The sequence below is a fragment of the Phlebotomus papatasi genome, chromosome 3 (genome assembly GCF_024763615.1).
Source record: "Phlebotomus papatasi isolate M1 chromosome 3, Ppap_2.1, whole genome shotgun sequence".
NCBI classification, from domain to species: Eukaryota; Metazoa; Arthropoda; class Insecta; order Diptera; family Psychodidae; genus Phlebotomus; species Phlebotomus papatasi.
The window spans coordinates 14,272,209-14,297,088 of record NC_077224.1 but is presented as its reverse complement, the minus strand read 5'-3'; the positions used below and the strand labels follow the sequence as shown (position 1 = coordinate 14,297,088).

Here is a 24,880-nt window from a genome sequence, read left to right as displayed (position 1 = left end):
TTCCTGCTGATTTCCTTCTTTCCCTGGGAAGTGCGTGCCTCTATATATGGCGGGAAATTTGATTTTGAGGTCATGTGGATGAATAAAGGGATCCATTTCCGGTCTGTGAGTGAAATTCGACACAATTTCTGCGTTCATTTTGTTTGGTTCTTGATTGGAGAGACTCCACCTTGCCAGAGAACAAATTATTTTACGTGCTTTTTTGTAAAGGAAAATCAGGGGAAAATTTCCTGTGGAGCTCTCGACTCTCTCTGCACAAACTCTCTGGGCCGTTGAGATGAATTTTCCGCGGATTTTCCATGGTGTAGAAGGGAGTTTGGGTTGTGTTGGTGGACGTTTGAATGTGTGCAAGAGTGTTGAGAGTTGAGTTGTGTTTTGTTTTGGCTTCACCATTTATTCCACTATTTTCTACTGTAGTGAGTAGTTGATGTGAGTAGCTGGGAGATATTTGTAGTTTTTTCTACAACACTGTTTTTGTACCGAGGAATAAAGTTTTGAAGTGGGAGCAGAATGGAAATACCATCAGTGTTCTTGCATAGTGCATAAATTGATATTACAAGGCACCAAAAAGTGTTCAAGTTGAGAAGACTGCCCAGAGGAAGCTAAAGACCATAAATTCTTGTGTTTTAGTGCAAAGGCAGAATTTTAGTTGCATTTTGTAAACTCCAAAGAGCGCGATTTTCTCAGTCCCAAAAACACAAACATGAGTATTTTTAGCCAGATTTCTGTGCTGAGATCAATCGTACTTTTGGTTGAGATTTGATCGCGAAAGATCTCCGGAACTGGTCTTATGCCCTAGACCGCGCTAATATATCACAGTTTCACTAAAAAAGTTATTGGTATTGTTAGGCAAGTGAGAAGAAACATACAGATTTTATTAAGAATATCACAGTATTTATTCTTGTCTCGGAGCCTCAATTTTCTGTGCTGTGGAAACAGATTTTTTTCATCACAAACATCATCCTCCCAGTAAAAAAAAAAGAAAATAAAAGAAAATCTTCAGTGTTGAGAAATTGGTGTTTATTTTTACAAGCTGCAAATTGTATGCTTTGGAAGCATGCAAAAGACACAGCAAATGGATTAGAACCATTTTTATAGTGTTGCATGCAGAGCATCGTAATAAAAAAAAAGAGGAATCCTCAAGAGACTCTCCTCCGTAAGTAAATAACCATTTTATTGTCGCAATAAGTGAATTGATTCTTAATTGTACAGTCGTGCCATCGGAAAATGGGTTAAATACCAGAGAAATTGCAGAGTAAAAGTTGTGCAAATGATCCATCACATGGAGACATATTCACTCCAAATGGCAATGTATCACGTTTCACTGTCTTCTACTTCTTTTTTTTTTACTCCCTGCCCATCCTCTATGCTGCAGCATAAAATGAGCCCAAGAAAACAAGATCACAAAATATGTTGTCTCATGGAAATATTTATAGAAAATCAAGTCAAGTATTATTTCCATTTAGCACAAAAATCACTGCAAGTGTTTTTGGGGGCTTTTGCACATCTTTTGGATGTGCCACTTGGTGCTTGATTATTTATAGATGACGAAAATAATACCCTTTTATGCTCCTCGAGAGTGGATTTTGAGGTGTATTGGGTACGTTGTTGATGAGAGGGTGGACGGGTCAAGGGGTGACACACATGAGAAAAGTGTGAGAAGTACTACAAAAAGATGGAGTTCATTCGGACCGAATGCTGCAGAAGAGTAATTTGGGAACAGAGTTGAGAAGGAATTCAGACATATTTTTCTAGATGAAGATAAGGATTGTCTTAAAAGGCATTATTAAAGATCTTTGCAATTCAGATGACCATGTCACATATAAAATTAATATTAAGATTAATACTTTCTGAACTGCGAGAATGCCAAAACAAAGACAGCAAGTGTTCTATCTCGCATTACGTTCGAAAACTGACCGAATCACAGTTGGCACGCATGGAAAATTGCTCGAAATGCCTGTAATACGATTCAGAAGGCAATTAGTACGTTTCAGAAAACAATTAATACGAACAGTAATATCTTACTTATCGTATTACTTTACTAGAGTGCACACTTTCTTACACACATGATTTTCCATTTGAAATTTTGTATGCTATACACCTCTCTTTCCGTTTTTTTCTTACTCTTAGGATTAATCTTATATGTGACACCACGGAGAGATTAAACCTCGAATTGGGTAACTTGAAATTTCTTAGTTAAAAAACAATGAAATTGATATTGATATTTATTTCTCACAAACAAATAGGGCCCGCCCCTCTTGTATTGTTTGATAAAGATAGAATTTGAAAAAATAATAAGAACGAAAGAAAAATAAATAAGGAAAGGGCACCGCAGATCGGAATCTTAAGAGATATTTAGTTGAAAATATAAGCCACAAAATACTTTATGGTACTTTTGTGTATGCTAATCGGTATATAAGTGATCAATTGAACTATATCTGTGCATTTGAATTTTAAATTTTTACAATAAATTAATAAAAAATACATGTAACTGCAACTACGAACTCTGTACCTCGCATCGTAACAAATTTACTAAGGTGTCTCACGGAAAAGATTTTATAACTTAAATCTGAGTTAATTCACTGTAATCTCATGAGGGATAAATGGTAAAAAGTTGCTAATAACTTTTAAAAATTCATTTGAAATGGTGCAACAATAGAGTAATAACCTGACGATCTGAGGAACACTGCCGATCACTGGTACTCTTCTTTTATATGAAATGAATTTTATGAGTAAAAAAAGACAACAATATAAAAAAAGCAAAAATTAAGCAAAAAGAAACAAAATGTTGTTACCTCACCCATCTGACTCAGACTGATAGTGCCTTGCAATACCATCCTGTGAAATTCTAGGACTCACAGTGAGAGAATTATAAAGGACAATGGGTCACCATACAAATATATCTACAAACCATCAGCAAACAAGTGCAGAACGCCAATAAAAGTCGATATAGCATTTCAACGGTTATACAACTTCCTTCCGGTATAAACATGTCTCTTGAAAACGTTCCAAAATAAGCCATAATTTCAGATATTGGTTCGTCATTTAAGTGAAATCACTAGTTGGTGAGCTAAACGGTCATATGACATTTTTGCTATCATAACGAACTCCCTTATGGTGTCTACACACTATTTTACGTTTCTGCCTACAAGGATAGGAGATTTTTTTTTTAAATAAAGGCATTTTAAAAAGAATTTTCTCCTGTGTAGAGGCCCTGTAAGATTTAGCCAGTAAGATTTGGCAGTAACGAATTGGATGAAGGAAATTTATGCAAACGATCTCTAATCGATGATCCTAAGCACTAAGCGTGTGACAGTTTGGGATATATCTATACTACCAAATTTTACAGGCTGAATATTTTCGAGTATCAGCCTGAGTCTATTTAGGCCCTTACTTCCACTTTAAAGTCGTTCAACACAATACTGATTTTTCGACGTATTTTTGAAATATTGATATAAATTAGGCGTGCAGATCATTCACATTTTTCCTTCTGCTGCAACACCGGTCTGAAAATTAAATCTGAATTACCCTAATTAACGAAGAAAAATCTGGTTAATAACTGTCTAGCTTGGAATTGCTTGAATGAATGAGTAAATCAATCAAAGAGCATTAAGAAATGGTTGACCCTCATTAAGGAAAGTAAAAGTTTTGTAGAATATCTCTTACGTTAAAAGATATGTCAACTCATATGGAGTTAAGACAGGGCCTATACATATTAGCTTGGAGCTTTGGGACTTCTGTAGCTCATCTGATGGAACAAAAAGGAGTTGATTAGTGTTTCGGTGAGGAGTTGTCAACAATTCTGGGCTCCACCGATCAGCTGATCAACTCTTGAAGGTAATTGGCGGTCAATGCTCTCCAATATGAACCCTCTTTTCCGTGGACTCTAGTGGAGTCTTTTTAGATTTCAGAATTGTGATGGAAAAAACGGGTTATGAGAATCTCCCTTAACCGATGAAGAAAACACATGACACTTTACTTTAAGATCTACTTTAACTGTCCACTAACTTATTTACAAAATTAAGTCATAAATTTAAAATCAAACTAATTCAATAAGAGTGTTTACTCAAAAACCTAAGCTCGGGATTTTCCATTAAAATAAATACTAAGAATATTATATAAATACTAGATCTCAACGAGTGATGCTTTATCTCTAATTCTCGACCAATTAGAGATATATGAAAAGAACTAACATTTACCCAGGATTAATCTGGAGAGCTCTCTGTATCATGTGAAGCCTTAAGCTTGCTTCAAAATTCCTCAATTCAGATTTTTACTGGAAAATAAATTAGATTAATGACACAAAATAACGTAATACTTTATCAAGGATATTATAGTTGAGGTTGTGATTAAAGCTAGAGACATTTTACAATTAATTACCACGAATATTGAAGCAACATAATCTTAAAAATTGATTCTGAAGCAAATCTTCATGATAATTTTGATCAAACAATTTAAACCTCGAAAATACTTTGATATCATGTAAACTAATCTTTTTTTAATTTTAAGTATTTGAGATTGTGTAATTTTTTTTTAGATTAAGGGCAGAATCAAATTGAGAATAAAATGCTCGCCGTAGCTTCACCGTATTTCGTTAATTTACGCATTTTCATTGCAATTTTTACGCAAATTTTCGATTACCGTATTACCTTATCACATACTCGGTGGCACTAGGTGAAAATAGTATAAGAAAATTAAAGAAATAAAACGAAAATTCGATAAACGGTGAGCAAAGAAAACTGTAAGAGATATTATTCGTACAGTTTTTTTGCTCACCGTTTATCGCATTTTCGTTTTATTTCTTTAGTTTTCTTATATTATTTTCACCTAGTTCCTCGGAGTATGAGTGATAAGGTAATACGGTAATCGAAAATTTGCGTAAGAATTGCAATAAAAATGCGTAAATTAACGAAATACGGTGAGCATTTTACATTCAATGTGATTCTGCTCTAAAGCAGAAAAACTTTCAAGCAATCGTAATCTTAAATCTATGCGAGTTGCAAATCTAATTTCGAGCAATATTGAAACATGAGGGTTCCAAAGACTCTCAAATGAATGACAAAGGGGCGAACTTTCCCTTTGAATGTGTATGTGAGGATATTTTTAAACACAAACATGAGCGTGGGAGCTGCTCAAATACTGATAAAGGGCGAAATTCACCCTCTTAGTCTGCACAGAATTTTCCCTCGCAAAATTTACGACATGCGTTATTAATATTCGGTTGTACAAATCACAAATTCATAAACTGTTGCTCCCCTATTGGGCCCACCTCCAAGGCATTTTCCGAGGCGTCCCAGGAAAATTCTGTTCAGTTGGCTGGCCGAGACAATTGGAAATTTGTTTTGTTATGACTCGAGTTAGATGGGTGCATCAGCCTTCCTTTTGGGGTCACTGAACCGTCGCTTCCAACTAAAACCGTAAACATAGGGCACTGGGGGGCTGTCCTTTCGTAACAGGTGGTTGTTGCCACGACAACTAAATGCATTTGCCGTGTTTCAACCCTCGCGATAATTGTCCCTGAGAGCTCCACAGGACCCCAACCAGGGACATTTCCCAAGTCACAAATGTAATTCAACGTCTAATTATATAATTTCAACCACGGTAACTTCCGACTCAACGTTCTGTGACCACAAACACCACACCAAAGTCTACACGACAGGAGCACCCATCCTTCATCCAGAACACCAGCTTGATGGAAGTGCTTGGTATCGATTGCTTAATGGGATGGGAGAATCTCATTGAAAGTTTGGGAGTGTTATTGGGTGACTGGGGGGGCGGGAGATATACTTGGAACATTTCCAAGAAGTATCGAAAAGAAATCGCTTTTCCGCGACCAGTTTTCCAAATAACATTTCCCTCATTTTATCCGCTTTTCCACCTCCTCCAGAACCATTTTTGCCAAATTGAGCATCCCTAACATGGTTTCTTGTGAGGATATGAGGTACGAGATCCTGATAATAATGTGAAAGTCATGGCTATAATTAGAATTCCTCGCAGTATAACCTTATTAGTGTCGGAGAATTTGGAGCATTGCAGGTGATATAAAAAAAAAATATTTTATGAGAAGAAGTGGTTGCTTTCAAAGCTAATATTCTAACTCTACCTTCAATTCTGAAAGAGAATGACTGTAATAGTTCTGCTAGAGAGGTGCAGACAATTCAAGAACATTTTAATAATGATAATTGTTCTAAAGTTACTCATTCATATCCCAAAAGTTGGAATTTCTAAAATATTTTCTACACAATAAATTATTATCAGAAAAAGGCCTATTTTTTGACCTGAGAGACCCATGTAACCCCGCCGAGAGACGGATTAACGAAATTTATTCAAAATAATTATCAGATTACATTTCTATTAATTTCTGACTAATAATTTATTTTGAATTTTGAAAATGTGAATTTACTACCTAATTAACTTAAATAATTAATTATAAAAAAAATGCTTCTAATGTCCTAGCCCTAGATCTAGTAAGACAGATTGCTGGCGTTAGGGCCTCTACACATTGGGAGTAATTTTCATCAAAAATTGCATATTTGACAGATTTTTGACAGCTTTTTGACGTTTCTATCTATAGCGCTTCTGATAGAAACGTCAAAAGTCTGTCAAAAATGTTAATTTTTGACAAAAAAAAAATGCACACAAGTAGAGGCCTTTAGAAAAAATCCGAAGATTACAGTAAGTGTGATTAATAAGTTACACCTAATTTGCTATCTGGAATCAGTTTAAAAAAGAATAGTTTTTCAAGCGTCCTGAAATCATTCCTTAGAAAAATAGCATTAAAATAATTTTTAAACGAGTAATACCTCCTACAAACAATTAAATCAAGTAGATAAAACCTCTATTTAAACATTGATGTACTAATTTCTGTAGCCAGTGCAATACTTACAGTGCTAATGGGGCGTACAGAGGTAGAAAACTTTTGTACGAAGGTGAGAAAAACCGGAGTAGCTCCGTAAATACCGGTATAGAATTTAATTTTTTTTAGAAGAAGATTTGACGGCTCTGAGGAACAAATTGGTTTTCGATTTTATTTTGCATCTGTACAATGTGAGTGAGGGTTTTCTCAAGGAGCTACCAGAGGCGCTGATATTTTTTTTTCATAGACCGTCAATTTAATAGATTGATTACTTGTTTTCAAAAGCAAACGAAAAACCTACAATCTCTCTAAAAAGTCTTCACTCTCTTCAATCATTGACTTGCAATTGATGCATTGCATTTCCAATGCAAAATTATTCCATTTTCACATCATTGTATTAATTAAAGTGCACAGTTTGTTGGAATAAATTTACATTGATTTGTCACTTCAGAAAACTATTGAGTGGTTTTTCTTCTCAGTGATTGAGCCACATATTATTATTTCCCCAATTTAGGATTTGACATGGCAAAATGTGAGGGAATGTTTTATTAATTTCCAAATGGATATATTTGGGGCATGAATAGCGCGCAAGCTAAATGAGCGTCGATGGTGTTATATAGAATTTTACAGCGTGAATAAATAAAAAAAGGTCCCTATTTTGGGAAAATCCTAATCCGACCTTTTGCTCTCTTTTCGCAAAATACTCCCGGGACGTTATTAATTATCCTCTCACGTGCAATTTTCCACCTAATTGGCAGCACTTTGGAGATCCCATTGAGAGTCGATGTTTGTTTAGGCAAGAAAAAAAAGTAAAGTGTTTAAATTGATGTTTTCACGGCGAGATAAATCGAAATTGGATTTGTCGGTGGTTTTGCCTTTGATTTGTCTCACAATCTCATGACGGTCTTCTTGAGCATTGATATAAGAAATTGCATTAAATCTGTCAGAAATGTGAGATAGACTTTCACCACAATGCACTGGTAGTTGCATCTTCTGAAGAAATTGACGATGGTTGGTAGACTTTATCGCAATTGCTGATTGACTATGTCGATCTCTTTGGGTGCGGATGCGATTCGTGGAAGAGACGCTGAAAATGACATGATTTCTCGAGAGTGTGAGTGTTCATATTTCAATCTCCAATGCCATTGATTGCAGGGATGGGCCGATTGTTTACAATGATTGCAATTTTATTACAATTAAATGTAATCTTTCGATATTCTAAAGCTTTTCGAAATCTTTTGGGTTGTGATTTTAAATAATTCTTGCCTGAGCGCTGACAGAACTCCTCTTAGGAATATTCGAATTAGTAAACAATATTCATGAACAGTATATATTCGAACAAGAAGTTCGAAAATTATCTTTAAATCTGAATGAATTTTCGGTCTGATGGAATGTAGAAGATAAGTGGACGGAAAATAGACCTCTCTTGATTTTTACTTTTTAAGTCTTCTAGATGTTTCGAGGATGAATGGAACCACCCTTTCGGATGGTGAGCATCTGAGTGCAAAATTGTGAAATGGTCCAAGTTACGTACAGCAGCAAATTTTAACACGTGTATGTAATTTTTCCACCAATTAGAAACCTCATGACCGGTATATTTTTCTGTCCCCTATCCGTTAATTATCTTTCAACGTTTTTGAAATATTTTTTTTTCGACTTTTCAAATTCATTGTGAATTCATTTATAGATAACGTCAAATGGTGATCAATTAAAGAATATTAATACCTCTTAATATATATAGGAGAATATTCGATCATAAGATCAAAGTATTTTCGTCTGGTCGTTATATTTGTCAAGTTACTTGTCACGATCTTGTAAGGCTGCATTTTTTGAATTTATTTGACGAATTTTCCCAGATTACTGTTCCATAAAAATCAAACCTATAATATCTGCATATTTTTTCTATTTTTTATTACAAAACCAAATAAAAATATTTCTATTTTTATTGTTTTACTTCTATAAAAACCACAGTACGACCCATCCAAACTTTACCGCAGAGACGTTTCCGATTTAAAGTTCTTCCGTTAGCAATTTGAAAGTTTCGGTCTCTAAAACTTTGGACTGCTTCACCGCAATTCATAACTCTGGCGATGAATATATTTTCTGATCGAAATATTTAGTAATTTTGAAACTATATATAATTTTCAAATTGTACTGATCTTTCCAAAACTTTTCTTAAAAATACTAATCGCGTATATTTTTGGATCCAATTCATATTTTAATGGCTTTTATATGACACAAAGTTTCAATCGAAAAATATGTTTCCGGATACTAGTTTCAAGATCTTTCAAAAAATACTACGCAAGACCAATCGATTGAGAAATAGGCCATTCAATTTTCTTTAGCTTTGGCCTTTGAAATTTCGATATCGTAATGTATACTGGTCATGGTTGTCTATGTACGAAATATTCACCTTGACTATTTGTAAAACATATTCGAAAATGAAAGGAATCGTAGAAGCCGTTTTCAAAATAAACGAAAAAACATGGTTTTGGGAGGGGACGGAAGGGGTTGAGGAAAAACCGTCCTATATAAGACTAGATAAGATTCCATCGAAGACCGGAAGTCGATGTGTTTTCTCTTACCGTGTGGTCTCTAGCCGTGTCACAAGATTCGGAACAAATAAAAGAGATTTAGAAAAAATATTGAGAAAGCTACATTAATTACAGGTACTTTACCGATTCATTACCGATTAAGTTTGATGCAGCAAGGTTGGAAATTTCAAGACCTTTAAAAAAATCCAAATTTAAGAAAATCTGTCGAAAAGTTTTAATTATTTCGAAAACATATTCGACAATAAAAACAAACACAGTAGCTGTTTTTAAAATAAACTAAATTGCATGGTTTTCAAGGGGAATTAGTGTGTGGGGGGAGGAAAAAATGTCTGGAGATAACGTTCACTTAGGAGCGGGGGGGGGGGGGTAAGCGAGGATCAGAAGTCAATATCTTTAACCGATTGTGCTTTAGGGCTATAGCAAGTTGAATTAAAAAAAAAAAAGATTATAAAATTGCTTTCTCTTTGAGTAGGAAAACTGTTTTGGATTACTTTCTATTCGTGATTAGGAATCATTCTCGTAGTAATGCAATTTTTTCTATAACTTTTTATTCATTTTCTTTAACTAAAATTTGTCTTTTTATTAAAATATATATAGTAATATTATACTATTTTGGTTTTAGATCGGTAAATTGAATTTGATAAACAGTTTTGCAATAAACCTAATGATTCATGGAATTCGAAAAATCATCCGAGATATATTTCACAAAAACTAAATATCTACGGTACTGTAAATTGTATTGATTTTCCTAAACCAAATGCTTAGGTTTTTCTTAATGCGTACTGAAAGTGACGAGCGAAAAGACGAGTGAAAAGATTATTTCCTTTTGGAATAAAAGGATCGGATTTTCATATTGGGCTGCAACAAATTATTCAAAACCAATTCACCATTTAAAGTTAATTGGTATGTGTCCCAGCTAACTATACCATTTAGACAAACATCAACAAACATTGTGCATTATGTGTACTGTTTTAGGTACAAAACCGAATGATAAAATTTGGCAACTATAATTTTTGTACATTTAAACTCTTTTAGAATAAATTCTTCAATATCTTTTATAAGGTTTTGAAGTTCGAAAACAGAACATCAGCGCTCAAGTATAAAATTCATGAATTTTCTTTTAGATTTCGAAACACAATTATTCATTGGAGGATTTTCGTATAAATTTATTTCCATAGCCTCTCCGTCTTGAAAGATATTATCTTCATCAAAGGAATTTTCGAAAAAAAGTATTATTTCCTTTACCTTTTTTAATTTCGAAAGCAAGAAACCATTGGAGGATTTTCGAATGTATTTATTACGATTATAAAATTTTAAAAAGAAAATTTGAATTTGGAAGTAGATTGTTTACACTTGCCATGTCAACAATGTAGAAAGAGCTTGTAACAGGCCACCGCTCGTCTTCTGGCACAATTGCTATTCTATCGATAGTGTAGGCTTAAGTTGTGTGTGGTGTAGGCAGAGTCTGTGGCCAATTGAATTACAAAAGTTGCTGCAGCAGTTTCAGTTTTATGAAAACTCTCTGACGGGCAAAATATAACAGAAAACCAAAACTCGCAACAATGAAGTACTAAGTGATAAAATTCCCATTTTCACTACCAGCCGGTAAATCAATAGAAGAGCATAATAACGACCAAGAGTTCTATTTGAGAGATGTGCTGAAAATTGAATTTTCCCCGCGATAATAAAATGTTGTGAATCTCAAGTTATCTAAAATCTCAACAATGCTCGCATCAAGAGTCGGTGAGTGCAGAAAATTGTGCAACTGAATAAGTGCAACAAATAATCATTTATTACTCCCATCTCAAAATGGCCATTATTTCATTGTCATATTGAATAAGAGTGGAAAAAATGCTAGAGGATTTATGATTGTCATTTACGAGGGAATTGTGTGATAAAATCTCTTGAATGCACCAGCAAATTCGGTCATCAATTGTACTTCCATGTTAAAAGTTGCGGTGGGTGGCTCTTCACCCAGAACGTGCGCTATTTTGGCGCCAAAAAAAAGAGTGAAAAGGCGCGGAACCGGAAACTCCCACAAATGGTCACATCAAAGAGCTTTCATTGGTGTTTTGGCAAAAAAATCCAAAGCGATTCATCAAAACCGTCCATAAGAGATACAAGTTTGTAATTAGAAGAATTAGTAGCAACAAAAAAAACCACAAAAAAACAAATATTATCTCATCTCTCAATCCAAATTTGGGGGGTTTGAAGTGTCGTGAAAGTTTCGTGAGTATTTCTTGATAAATTTAATTAATTGGACTGTCCAATATTTCACGCAAATTTGATGAAAAAGAAAGCAGAAATATTCCTTATTTGGATTTTTTATTTGTTTTGGGAATAAATTATGATAGATCGAAGTTGAATGGCATTAAAAATCAATTTATTGGCAAAGCATAATGAGGCTTTTGTAATTCGAAGATGGAAACTGACATTGAAATTGCTCATCTCTTGCGTAATTCACTTTTGTAGCAGAACAATACATAATTAATCAAACTAGCAATCTAATTGATTTAATGTTGAATACACGATTTAATAAAAAATCTCTAAACTATAAAAAGTTTAGAGATTTTTTTTAACTCTGTTTTAACTCTGAAAACAGAATTTTCCTTCTTAGCGGCATATTCTTTTAACTGATTAACTGATTAAAAAAAATCTGTATAATTTATAACACTGTGCAACAATTTTAAACTTTTTTTTGTCCCTGGGTTTTCATGCTATTTTTTCTATTGCTAGGGTCAAATGATTTACGAAAATACTTATCATTTTGATTTCATTTAGTTTTTGCGCCTGGAATCTAGGCAAAATCGTTTTTGCCGTTTTTTGATACTTGGGTACCTATATCTCCGATTCTGCGGAACCGATTTATAACTTAATATGGGAACATTTGTTCTCCTTTAGATGACCGATAATCCTTTGGACAAATGGAGTTCGTGAAACTGACACCAGGGGCGCTGTAGTCCCATGTATGTCAGAAAACATGGAAAATCGAACTTTTTAGCAACTTTAATCAAAAATATCTCGAAAACTAGGACTGTCCCTAACAATCTGTTTTGTGGGTTTGATAGAGAATTTTATTAGCTACATTTTCATCCATGTGCAACTTTTCTCTCAGATTGTTTTTTAACATACATTTTCTGACATACATGGGACTACAGCGCCCCTGGTGTCAGTTTCACGAACTCCATTTGTCCAAAAGATTATCGGGCTTCTAAAGGAGAACAAATGTTCCCATATTAAGTTATAAATCGTTTCCGCAGAATCGGAGATATAGGTACCCAAGTATCAAAAAACGACAAGAACGATTTTGCCTAGATTCCAGGCGCAAAAACAAAATGAAATCACAATAAGTATTTTCGTAAATCATTTGACCCTAGCAATAGAAAAAATAGCATGAAACCCAGGGACAAAATCATCGTTGCACAGTGTAATACTCCCTCCGTTCCGAAATAAGTCGTACGTTTGGGGAATATTAACATTTAACGTTTCGAACATTAACAATAGTTCTATACAGGAGATAATTGTTGATACACAAAACATTTACCAACAAACTTTCCCTTAATCCCAATTTTTCCCAAACGTATGACTTATTTCGGAACAAGAATTTTTCCCAAACGTACGACTTATTTCGGAACGGAGGGAGTAATATTCTTTTTACCTTTTTTAATAAAATAAGATAAATAAAAAATAAAATTTTAATAACAAATATAATGATATTACATAATCAAAAATCAGTGATAGCACACCATAAGGACTAGGGGGAAGTGGGGCTACATTGAGCTGTGGGGCTAAATTGGTACATAATTTTTTTGTAAATTTCTAAATGTAGGTTGACCTTAAAATTATTTTATTTAGTTCCACAATTGTTTCGACGACTCAGAATATAAATCGAACAACTCGAGTCTTTACAAAAATCATTTTATTCGCTTTTTGGATACTTTTTTATACATGGTACTTTCCTTGTGAATATTAAGCTCAAAAGATAATTATTTTCAAAGTTATAGAGGTTTTAAATCTAAAAAAATTTTATCCTCTGCATGTAAAATTTGCTTACTCTGAGTTATTCGTTTCTCATTCTAAGCGATCGGTTTTGTCTATCTAAATCACATTAGGTTGATGCAGAATTTCTTTTAGAAATATGCAAAAAAAAATCTTATATCAATGTAGCCTCACACCTCAATGTAGCCTCACCTGCTCCTAATAGTTTTACAAGAAGCTTATTCGTCGTATCTATAATTACAGATCTCCATTTTTCGGTTTTCTGTTTTTTTCATTTTTTTATTTATACAAAATATACTATTTTTTAAATTTTTAATTATTGAAAGTGTCTTTAATTTTTAAATTTTGCCAAATTAATATTTAGCTAAATAAAAAATATGAAATCAAAAATGTAGTCGATGCTAACACTTGGTCTTAAGTGAAAACTTTGAATTGCTTTCAAAATTATCAGTGCAACGTCGTGGATTAAATAAAAAAAAATAAAGTGTATGATTTTTTTCAAATACTTAAAATTCATTATATTTATTTTTGTATGCCAAAATTCTAAAATTTGAAAAATAGTTGACACAGTCTGACGTATGTTTAAAATTTTGAATATAACGGTTAAACCGTTTCCGAACCATCAAATGTGAGTTCAAACTGAAGCAACAGCAGAATGAAAAATTAAAAATCAGTGAAATTTTTCAGAACAGCCTTGAAACTTTCACTTTTTTGTTACATTTCACTCATTTCTGCCGCCTCTTCGCTCGCAGAAATGAGTTATTTGGGAGGCGAGTGAAAAAAACATTAATTGCATTCCGAGTGTCACAAGTGTATGCATAAATTAACATATTCCACCTAGTGGGGCATTTTTTTTTGCTGGCAATATGAAAATGTAGCCGCTGCAGGTGACTCGAGATCTGTTTTCAGGTGCTTTTCTGCCCGATGAGGCGTAAAAATGTGGTAGCATTATGTCTTCTTTGGCTCAATTTCTCAATCACTGTGACTAATTGAGGCCAGAGATCGTGTCAGTGATCTCACATTTGGGGAGATGGTGCGAAAATCATGCTTTCCTCATTATCAGCAGTCTGCTGAAGAAATTCTTCTCTTCAAGGGGGGGGGCCCTTTTATCAGTTGGCACCAGACACTTTTTTCTTCTGCCGAAGGTTAGGCAGCCTCAAAAAAGAACTTGTTGTCCGTTTCCAGATGCTCACTCTATCTCAAAGTTTTCGCGGTCAGTGAAGATTTGTTTAATATTATTTTGATGCCGGTTTTTTTTTTGTTGGTGGAATGGGGGATTATAGGAAAAATTCTCTGGCATGTGGCCAAGGTGTAGAGTTTTCCGTGGTGAGGGAAAAATTTATATTGGGTGCACAATTACATGGTGATGAAAATAGAGTTTTTTTTCGGTTTTAGGCGGGAAAAAAAGATACATTGGAGGAGGATTTTTTTCCACTCACGTCTCTTGAGAAAATTATATCATACGATCGTTCAACAATTGTTATTTATAAATAATTCCATTTTCCGGTTATGCACGAGAGAGATACAATCGACTTTTTCTCATAATGTTGGCTTGTGCTTTTTTTATTATAGATCGCCAAGGTTGGATTTGATTGCCACGAGAAGGAGGTGAAGAAAAAAAAACAGCTCTAAGTCAATTTTGATGAAACGTTACAGCTTTTAAACCCTATTAAGTTCATATCTCGGTGAGTCTGTAGCATAAATTGCATCTCTGTCCTCGGCCATAAATCACTAAAAAGGCCCATTTCCTGCTGCAGAAAAGCCATATCGCAAGAGGAAGACTTTGTGGAGGAGTTTGGAGCGGCATGCAACGCTGTCCGTATATTCATGAAATGCGCGAACGCCTTCTGCCGCCCCAGCAGCCCTCACCACCACTTCAGCAACCCCTTCAATTTCGCCACCACGTACCCCATCAGCATCCACCGACGCCGCGACCCATAGAGCCACCAGCCGCCATGGAACAGGAGCGCGAAGGACTCCTCCTGGATAGCCGCCCAACGGACGGTAATCAGGTCGGAACGGTGGTCAAGGTAGGGGCAGTGGTTCCTCATGGACCAAATGCCGCCGAACCCTCACACCATCTCTTTTGCTAAATCTAATTATTCTTTAGACACTCAACACAAACTCTTTTGCCACCTCACTTTTTCGTTTGGGCTTCTTTTGGTTTAACTCCCGCGATTACGGAGAAAATTATGAACACAGAGACACTCATTATGCTTACTCTTTTCGCTCTTATTAAATAAAATGTTTATTGTTTCATGAAAGTTTCAGGATGTTGCTCATTTCCTATTAATTACTCAAAAATTAAGGCATTGTATATATGAGCAGTAAAAAAGTTAAAATTGAGCAGTAACAAAAAATTTGAAACGGTGATAATATCGTCCAAATTTTGGCAAAAGAAAAAAAAGGTCTTTTCGTTCTATCTTTAACAATTTTGAATGTTAAATATATAAATTAGACGCATTTTTGTAAAGATTTAAATTATTTTACTGACGATAATTAGATATTTTGCAGCTAATTTTTTTTTTATATTTAGGGGAGACCGGGGAGGTTTGGGACACTTTTTCATGTTTTGACTTTGAGACAGTATTCCAAAAAATCACGATAATGTATAGCAATTTTATGCGGTCTATAGGATACTTATGGGTATTGACCTTATAAAAAGTACTCGAAAGAACTTGGAAAACAATTGAGTTTTCTTGGAGAAGATAAAACATTTAACTTGACGCTTTGTCTCAAACCTCCCCGATGTGGGGCAGTATGGGATGCAAAAGGGGATGTTTGGAACGCGTTTTTTCTCGCATAATTTGCATTATTGGAGCACGTTGATTAATTTTAAGTACTAGATTAAAAATATTACTAACAGAAATAAAAATGTTTAATCTTTTATTTCATACTTAAAAATTAATATCAATCTTATTTGTACAATAGAGTAATTTTTTGTCATTCACTTATTTAATGTATTTTCTTCTTATTTACTATCCTAGATTTCTTTGCTTTTTTATTCTAAATATTGGAATCATCATCATCAAATTCCTCGGACGAGTAAATTCATTTGACACTTTTAGTTTTGAACTCATTGGTGGACCTGTTTGATTTTACGACAACTGCATGAACTTGTGAGAATTGTAGAGGATACTGCTCGAGAAATTTTCGAGAAAATAGTTTTTAACGGGATTGAACGAAGATCGAATATCAACAGGAGAAGAAATTATTGATTCCCAAGACGTTGATGGTTTAATTGGCTCTGTAGGCAACTGCTAAACTGCTCAAGCTTCCACAAGAGGAAAATTTTCAGTAGAAACTGGGCATTACTCTCCAATTTGATAATAAAAAAATTGCACAAATCTTGTCAAATCAATCTTGTACAATCTTGTCAAAAATCAACGTTACATTCATCCTCGTTCAAGTGTCCCAAACATCCCCGTGTGTAGTTTTGGTATTTAAAACCTTTGAGTAAAAAACAAGACTGTATGATCACGGAAACTTTTAGAAAAATATGTTCGCAGATTACACTGCTAGCTAATAAAATAGAAAAGTTTTGATTATGTACGCTGATATAAAATGCAAAGAGGAAAACTGAGACGTCAAAATATACAATTTTTATCAATTTTTAAAAAAAAATATTCATAAAATTTAAGCAACAGAACTGAGGATGTCCATTCTTTTAGTCAAGATACATCTTATTGTTGCCTACGATTGAGTAATGGTTAAATTCCCATTTATTTCAATAATGAATGAAAAAATCGCCTCGTCCCATACTACCCCTGTTCCAAACCTCCCCGGTCTCCCCTACTGACCATTTTGATTTTTTACTGCTCGTTTGTTTTTTGCCAAAAAATAATACTAATACACGGAAAAAATCTCGATTCTCCTTCATATGAAGAATAATTGTTTTCCCAAAGTTGATCACTTTTCATAGGCCAAAAGTTTTTTTTTTACAAATTTTGAAAAGTGGCTCAAAATGGTCTATGGCTGTATTTTTGCGCCATAGGAAAATTGTATTTTCTTTTTCAGATTCTAAACTATTTTAGAATCTTCTAATGTAGTCCAATCTGAAGATTCGAAACGGTCAGTTTTATTTCGAGATAGAAGACCTAGGCTTTTAATTGATATCATTCTGTGTTTATTTAATTAATTATTAAATTAGGACAATATTTTATGTTTAAGTTAGACCAAACAGGGGTGAAATGATGGCTGTTCGATACTATCGAATTGATATTACCTATTAAATTAGTATGCCGAATGTAATAGATGATAAATAAAATTAAGATCAAGAAGTTCAAGTATCATTTTAATTATTCAGAATTGACAGTAATCGTAAAGAAGTTGTCATGCCATCCCAGGTTTGTTATAGTTTTAATAGATCTCGTCACTAGATGTAGTAAATATTTTTTTTAGTAGTTGATGAATCTGACTACTAGTGTATTACAACTTCTTCTACGGAGATCTTACACATGATAATAAATCGAAAACTTAGTAGAGCTATATACTTGACACTCAAAACCAGTTTTCCGCCTCTATCATTTCCAGAAAATTTCGACTACCAACAGACAATTTTGGTATTTTATTTTGAATATGTTGGATCATTTCCTCTTAGCATCCTTAGCATAGCGTTTTTACTCAAAGACCATATGAATAAACCTTTGATTTGAAACCTTTTAAAGCAGTACTGCAGTCTGGTACTTTAAAGTCTATATTAATTGAATGTGTTTAGTTACGCTGAGCTATATATTTCCTGACCTTATTTTGAAGTTGAGCGTAGTTCCCGAAGGTCTCAAAATCCTAAATAGTGAACAACTGTATCGGTTTTTGAAAACTTAATAGGTCATTTATCTTTCATAATCCATTCCTAAGTTATTTTTTTCCAAAAAGTCATGATTGTTAAGAAAATAGAGCAGTTAATCCGTATGGGTAGACTTTAGGTCCTCAGCCCGTATAAAGCAGAGCAACAGAGTTCAATAGTTTTATTAGTAATCTTCAAAAGCAAATAATCCCACCTGATTAATTTACGTCGTGTAAATTGAGTAAAAGATGCTTCATTGGCATTAATTAGTTAAGCTTAAAAATTTATTTTAAAAAGTTAAGCGATCTTCATATTCTGAAGATCCGTGTTCCAGAAAGTTTCAAAATCCTAAATAGCAAGCAATTTTATTGGTTTTCCAAAATCTGATAGATCACTTTTCTTAAATAATCCATTCCTAAAATAAATTTACTAAATAAATCTTGATTGATTAGAAATTAGAACACTTCCACGATTTAGCCATATGGCTAAGCCTTAGATTTGAAGCCCATATAAGGATGTAGTAGAGTAAAATTTGAAATTTTAAAGCAAAATGGAAATCGCTACAAATCAATTTTAAAATTCATATTATCGTATAGATGAAGGTACTTAAGGAATCTTTCAGAGCATTCAGGCTTCGTTCTTTAACACTGTCGATTTTTAGCTCCAGATCGGTAATATTTTGCCTATCGCCGCTCACGGTTTATTTTGAGAGCCATTTATATTCATTAAGTAGATCTATAGTACTTTAAAGATTAGGTAAATGACATTTTTTTTTATCAAGTTTTAAGACAGTTCTTTCAGCTTAAAATCGACTTTTTCGGATTGCAAAATTTTAACCGACGGAGCAATAGTTACCAATATAATTAATAAATGATAAATAGTTGTGATTGATATTCTCTAGAAGAATCTAACAATCATACTCGATTTTCTGAGTTGGCATATACGGCTTATGAATCAGGTTTTCGACCGTTTTCCTTACAAGACATTTAGTGGTACTTCAGAAATAGACTAAATAGGAATGTTTCATAATTCCAACTTGACGTCCAGATTAAATTTGCAACAGGTCAAGTTTTGTTATCCTGTATAAAGCTCAAATTGTACCAAGTAGATGTGCATGCCCATGCATTATCAGTTTCCTTTATATTGGAAAAGTTTTATGGCACTCATTTATGCTGATAATAACGATTTCCTATGCCATTAACGCCCCTTATAATACCGCAAGAAGACCATAATATTCAGAAAAGAGTCATATAAGATGATTGTTATTTTTTCCTGTGCTTTTCCATGAACTTAAAATAAGTTTCCTGGCTTGAGCGGTCATAAAAAATATATTCCCGGGGTTTATTATTGTAAGTGGCTTAAGAATCAGTAGAATATTTTTAAAAAATTCAATATTTTCTTGATTTAACTGCTTCAAAATTTGCATTTTGAGAATTTGATTGAGAAGAATATTATTTAGCCTTTAAGTTTTTAGATCGTGTCTTTTCTCCGCAGATTTATCCTTATAAACAATATCAGCTTTTGGGAATTATTATTGTCAGGGGTGCATATTTTAATATTAACCATCAAATACGTAGATCCAAATTGACTCTGTCTGAAAATTTTCTGCTGCATTGCAAATGAGCAGGTAAAATTGCATTGCAGAGTTTGTTGGGCAATCATCCTGAAGCTCTTCATGAAAATTCCCTGCCGCTTATCCGAAATTGCTATTATTTTTTTGTCTATGTGGAAAACAGCTCATAAAAATGCCACATTTTTCCCCTTTTCATCACTTTTGCATATTACTACATTTTCAGTGTCTTTCATAATTTTTCCCGCTCCCTTATCCACCCCCTAAACCCCCCTATCCAATGCATTTTTTGAATAAATTATGGAACATTGTGTCTGTGACAAAAATGTTCTAATTGCGTGTCTGTTTTCCATGTTGGAATCAGCTAAATCCCGATGGATATGGCTCACATACGAGTCCAACTCACCAGAGAACTCCACTCGTTCCCAGGGACCTGGGGGAGGACTTTAGTCTGGATTATGCCGAGGAGCCACTCGATCCGAGAAGACCAAAAAATGCCAAGTAAGTTCACTCATAAACTTCCTCCCATTTCCCAACTTCCACAAAGGGAGTTGTTATTTTTTTTTGTTATTTCTGTTTCCCCTTTGGAGAATTTTTGTTGAAAACAAAGCCACAATTGTTAATATCCTTTCTGTTTGGTAATTAATGCGCATTTACACAGGCGTCCAAGAATTTTCTACTCCATACAAGACAAAAAAATAAAAAAACAGAAACCAAGAAAAATATACCAGAAGATAATCAAAAAACATTAACAGCAATTTTTTGTTTGTTCTCCCTTTTTCTTTTTGATTTTTCAGCACATTTACTAAAGATATTGGATTTTACATTCGAAGCCAAAAAAGGTCAGAAAATTGAAAAAAAGGCAAAACTTCACTGAATTATTTAACACTAAATTAGTTTAAAGATTAGTCACAATTTTCTCACTAATCATTGACAAATCACCATCAATTGCACTCACAAAAAAGTTTGACAGACAGTAATGTCTCCAATTAACTCTTTGCTAACTCACTTTGCACTGATCTAATCAGAGATGGGCTTTTGGTACAATGTCTACATTTTTTTTAGAAAAATTCTCTACGTTATGCAAAATGCAATTAAATAAATTTGAAAAATAATATTTTTATTAGTTAAATAAAAAAGCGAAAAATTAAATTTTATAATTAAGAATTAATGAGATAAAATTCAATAGTGGTGTAGGCGAGAGGGGTTATCGAAGATAAGAAAAACGATATCTTGTACCTTTTAGCCTTTAGTCAAAATAATTCAGATATAAAAATAAATTAACAAAACTACATCATATTTCTCGCAGTTGAGCTTGATTACATTATTCACAGTATAAAATTTTCAAGGGATAATTTTGTATTAAAAATTAATAAAAATATAGTTTTACTAATCTTATTGATTGTTTTACTGATCTTCAGAAGTGACAAAACACTGAGCTTTTCAATATTATCGGATTTTGTTATATGAAGCTGATTATTTTAATATTTTTAGAAATGCAATAATTTCAAAAAAATATATAAATTTATTAAAAATCTCTTGCATTTTTTCTAATAGATATTTTAAAGATTATATTATCATCCCAATTTATATTAAACTATTTTGAAATTAGACTTGCAGCATATTCGGCAGAGGTACCTTACGGATGAGTAAATTCTAAAAGTCGAATGGGAAAATTTACCATCTCTATTTAGATTTTACCTTAAGGAACTCTTAGATTTTAATATCCGGCTAATAAGTTTTACTAACCGTATATTGGATCTTAGAATTTAACTTCAGGGCAGAAAAACTTAATTCAGAAGATTATATATAAACAAACGCAAATATATTTTGCATTAGATAACTGGTAAAACGTAGTTAGTAAATTTTTAAATATTCATTTTATCTTGATGGCCGATATCTTCTGCAAGCTGGCCGATACAAGATGCATGGCCGACATATACTTCCTTTACCTTATATGGAAGTTGAAATTTTAATAGAGGATTAGTCTAAATTCTAGCATAGTTTATTTCTGGTTGTCGACCGTATGGAAATTCTATGCAAAATAATTTATTCTTTCAGTCAACTGCAGAAGATCCCATCCAGGATCGATATATTGGCTGAAAGAATGAATTGGAAAAAAGAAAATAAACCGAATTTCCCTGAAAACAATGCCTTTAAATGTTTGTTAAAAAAAACTGTTTGAGTTCTTAGTTCCAGTTTAAATTAACAGATGAAGGAACTTTATATCGAAAATAAAGTAATTCTTACGTTATCACACTTGCACATTAAAATTTTAATGTGATTCACATTAATTGTCGCTTGTGAGCGTCCAAATATGTTATTTGTGTCTTTGAGTCACTTAATATTTGGGGTTTTTCTATTTATTGATAAAGAAGTGAACTTGGCCTGCAAAAATAAGTTTAAATTTACCTAAAGCATAAATATTTTTCACATTAAAAAATTAAAGAGAAAATCGCATTAATTTTTCGCATTAATGCTATAAATCAATTTATATCAAATTTTGCGGGCCAAGTCTACCTTTTTATCAACAAATAGATCAAATTTTGAATATAAAATGATTCAAACACACAAAATACACCTTTGGACTCTCACCAGCGACAATTAATGTGAAACATATTAAAATTTTAATGTGCAAGTGATAACACAGTAATATTTTCTAAACGATTTTTCAGTATAATTTTGATATTGATATTACTGATCTAATTAACAGAAGTTTCAAATGTTATTTTTTGAAATGATCTAAAAAACAAATAGGGTAAGTGTGCCAAATTTCGGCATAGTTGCATGCAAGCGCCAAAATCTCAAGCTTGAAATATAATATTTTTAGTAAAATCCAATTTTTTATTCCTTCTTCTAAAGCAGTGTTGCTTGGAACCTTGTAGACAGTTTATTTTTATTTACTCTAAAATCATTCTTAATACATTTTAAAATGAATAAAAATGTAGACATAGCTTTGGTGCCCTGTTTCGGCCATCTTCATTCTCATAGTTACTTGCCCTTCGGGAATTCTTTCAATATGTTTTTTACATAATCTCGTTTGTCGCAGCTATATTTTTTGTTATTCTCTTGCATTGTATAATCTCTGTCTAGAGTATGCAAAAACTGAAAATTTATGGAAATTCGAGGAACAAAATCGGTGGCCGGAATTGCAAGCTGACCGAAATTTGGCACATTTACACTATCTTTTGGAAAAAAAACGTAGACAATTCTCGAAAGAAATTGTACAAGCCCACCTCTTCAAGTAGAATTTAACAAGCTGTTTCTGTGTCACAAAAACATACTAACATCTTGTATATAAATATTTTCGTGTGCTCAAAATAGCCACATATCCACAATGTGAGTGACAAAATAGCGTGTAAGGATTTTGAAAGGATAGAATGGGTGTAACAAGTGTTTTCATCAGAATGCTAAAGGCTAAAGTCTGTTGGTTGGCATTGTTTTATTGAGGAGACAACACAATCAACTGCCACTGAAATGAATTTCCTGGCAAAAGAGAGCGAATCCTCAGTAGAACATTGGGGTGGAAAATGTGCAATTGTTGTATCTGAATGGAATGGGATGCAACTAAATGGCAAAAAATCAATAGTTAGTCCTCCATTCTGGGAAATCCAACTGCGAAAAGACATAATTTCATAGAAGGAGGGTGACCTATTTTTATGTTTAACGATCAATTTCATTGCTATTCCTTGCGTCCAATTGTAGTAAAATTCTTTTTGTTTCACTCTCCTGTCTTCCAGGACTGGATTGTAGGATATATCGTAGGGGGGAACACCGTACTGATAAAATCTCGTCCCTTTGTCCCACAACACCGCACGAATGGGAAAATCGATGGGGAAATGGAGGGAAAAATTCACTTTATTGCACGCTATCACGTACTTTTACAATTGTAAATGAACTTTGTTCCCTTCGCGCCGAAATATTTCCCAAAATTAACGGCTGGAATAAATTTTGACTACAATATGCTGCAGACGGTTAATTCCTAAGGTGTTCTACTTTGCACATAACTTGAGGGAATTACCGAAGGAGGGGTAATCTTCTCAATCAATAAGATAATCTACTGCTTTCTTGGAGGAATTATAGAGACTTGAAAAATAAATTTGTGAGATAATTTATGTCTTAAAGCCAAAATGGGAGATTCTCTTCTCTAATTTATCCTTCTTGATTAATTGAAGATATTTCGGCGTCTCTAAAGATTTAGTATTGATTTTTTGAATTGAATTTTAAGCCTTAAGTACTTGAGAAATAAAGGAAGGAATGATGGTTATAAAGATTTTATTTCAACGACAAGCTACGACCAGCTAGGACCTTTAAGTATTGAACATTGAATTACATACTAATTCTGGTTATACCAACTATTTCAATGCTTTAAATAATTAAATCGAGTCCATAAAGATAATCAAAGATATTTCAGCGTGTTACCTTTAGTATTTTAATTAAAATCAAACCTAAAATACATAAAAAAATAAGTAAATGTATTTTTTCAAATTATTGAATTAAAAAAAAACACAAATTTAAAAATGAGAAGTATTTTCAAGGATTTTTTTTAAACAGGTAAATTAAAGTTAATTTTGATACCGATCAAGATCGCAAAAGCCAAAATCCCGATAAACCATGATCCTGAAGAGCCAAAATTTTGAAAACCCAAAAACCTGGAAAACCTAAAATTTCGAAAGCTATGAAAATTTTAAGAATTCAAGATTTTGGTTTTAGGGATCTTGACCAGGACCCTTAGGTATTAGTTCTTTGCGATTTTAAACAATTCGGGATCTCAACTCATTCGGGATTTTGGCTTTTCAGGAATTTTCGTTATTCGAAGTGTCGCCCTATCCGGAATTTTGTCGTTCTAAGTTTTGGCTGGGAGCCATTACCCATATAGAATAATTAATTTTATTATGTATATAATTCTTTCAAGAGATAGGAAACGACGGGTAGAACACCAAGTAAGTTAGGCATCCACTGTCGTATTTACTTTCTAGTTTTTCTTCCAAATCCCCAGTAAATACATTCACAATACCTGGTATATATTATATTTCAAAAAAAAAAATTTTGATGCGTATTTTATTTGATTAAATAGAACACTATAAAATATTTCAATGATAAAATATTTAAAT

General features: G+C 33.3%; 1 protein-coding gene across 10 annotated transcripts in view; it reads left to right on the top strand.

Annotated features, from left to right (window-relative positions):
* The first annotated feature begins 395 nt into the window (after window positions 1-395).
* Window positions 396-24,880, top strand: part of LOC129807805 (proton channel OtopLc) — a 54,506-nt gene continuing 30,021 nt past the window's right edge. For 4 of the 10 annotated variants that reach the window (XR_008752320.1, XR_008752319.1, XM_055857299.1 and 1 more), the window contains exons 1-5: window positions 10,857-11,154; window positions 14,983-15,095; window positions 15,168-15,440; window positions 20,131-20,267; window positions 20,564-20,608. Coding sequence is in view for 4 of the 10 variants with exons in the window: in XM_055857299.1 (XP_055713274.1) it covers window positions 15,216-15,440; window positions 20,131-20,267; window positions 20,564-20,608 (407 nt within the window). In the remaining 6 variants the exon portion in view is untranslated. Of the gene's footprint in view, window positions 1,157-10,856; window positions 11,155-14,982; window positions 15,096-15,149; window positions 15,441-20,130; window positions 20,268-20,563; window positions 20,609-24,880 lie in introns of those variants that run through there. The other 6 variants (XR_008752322.1, XM_055857300.1, XR_008752321.1 and 3 more) reach the window with 5 other exon arrangements.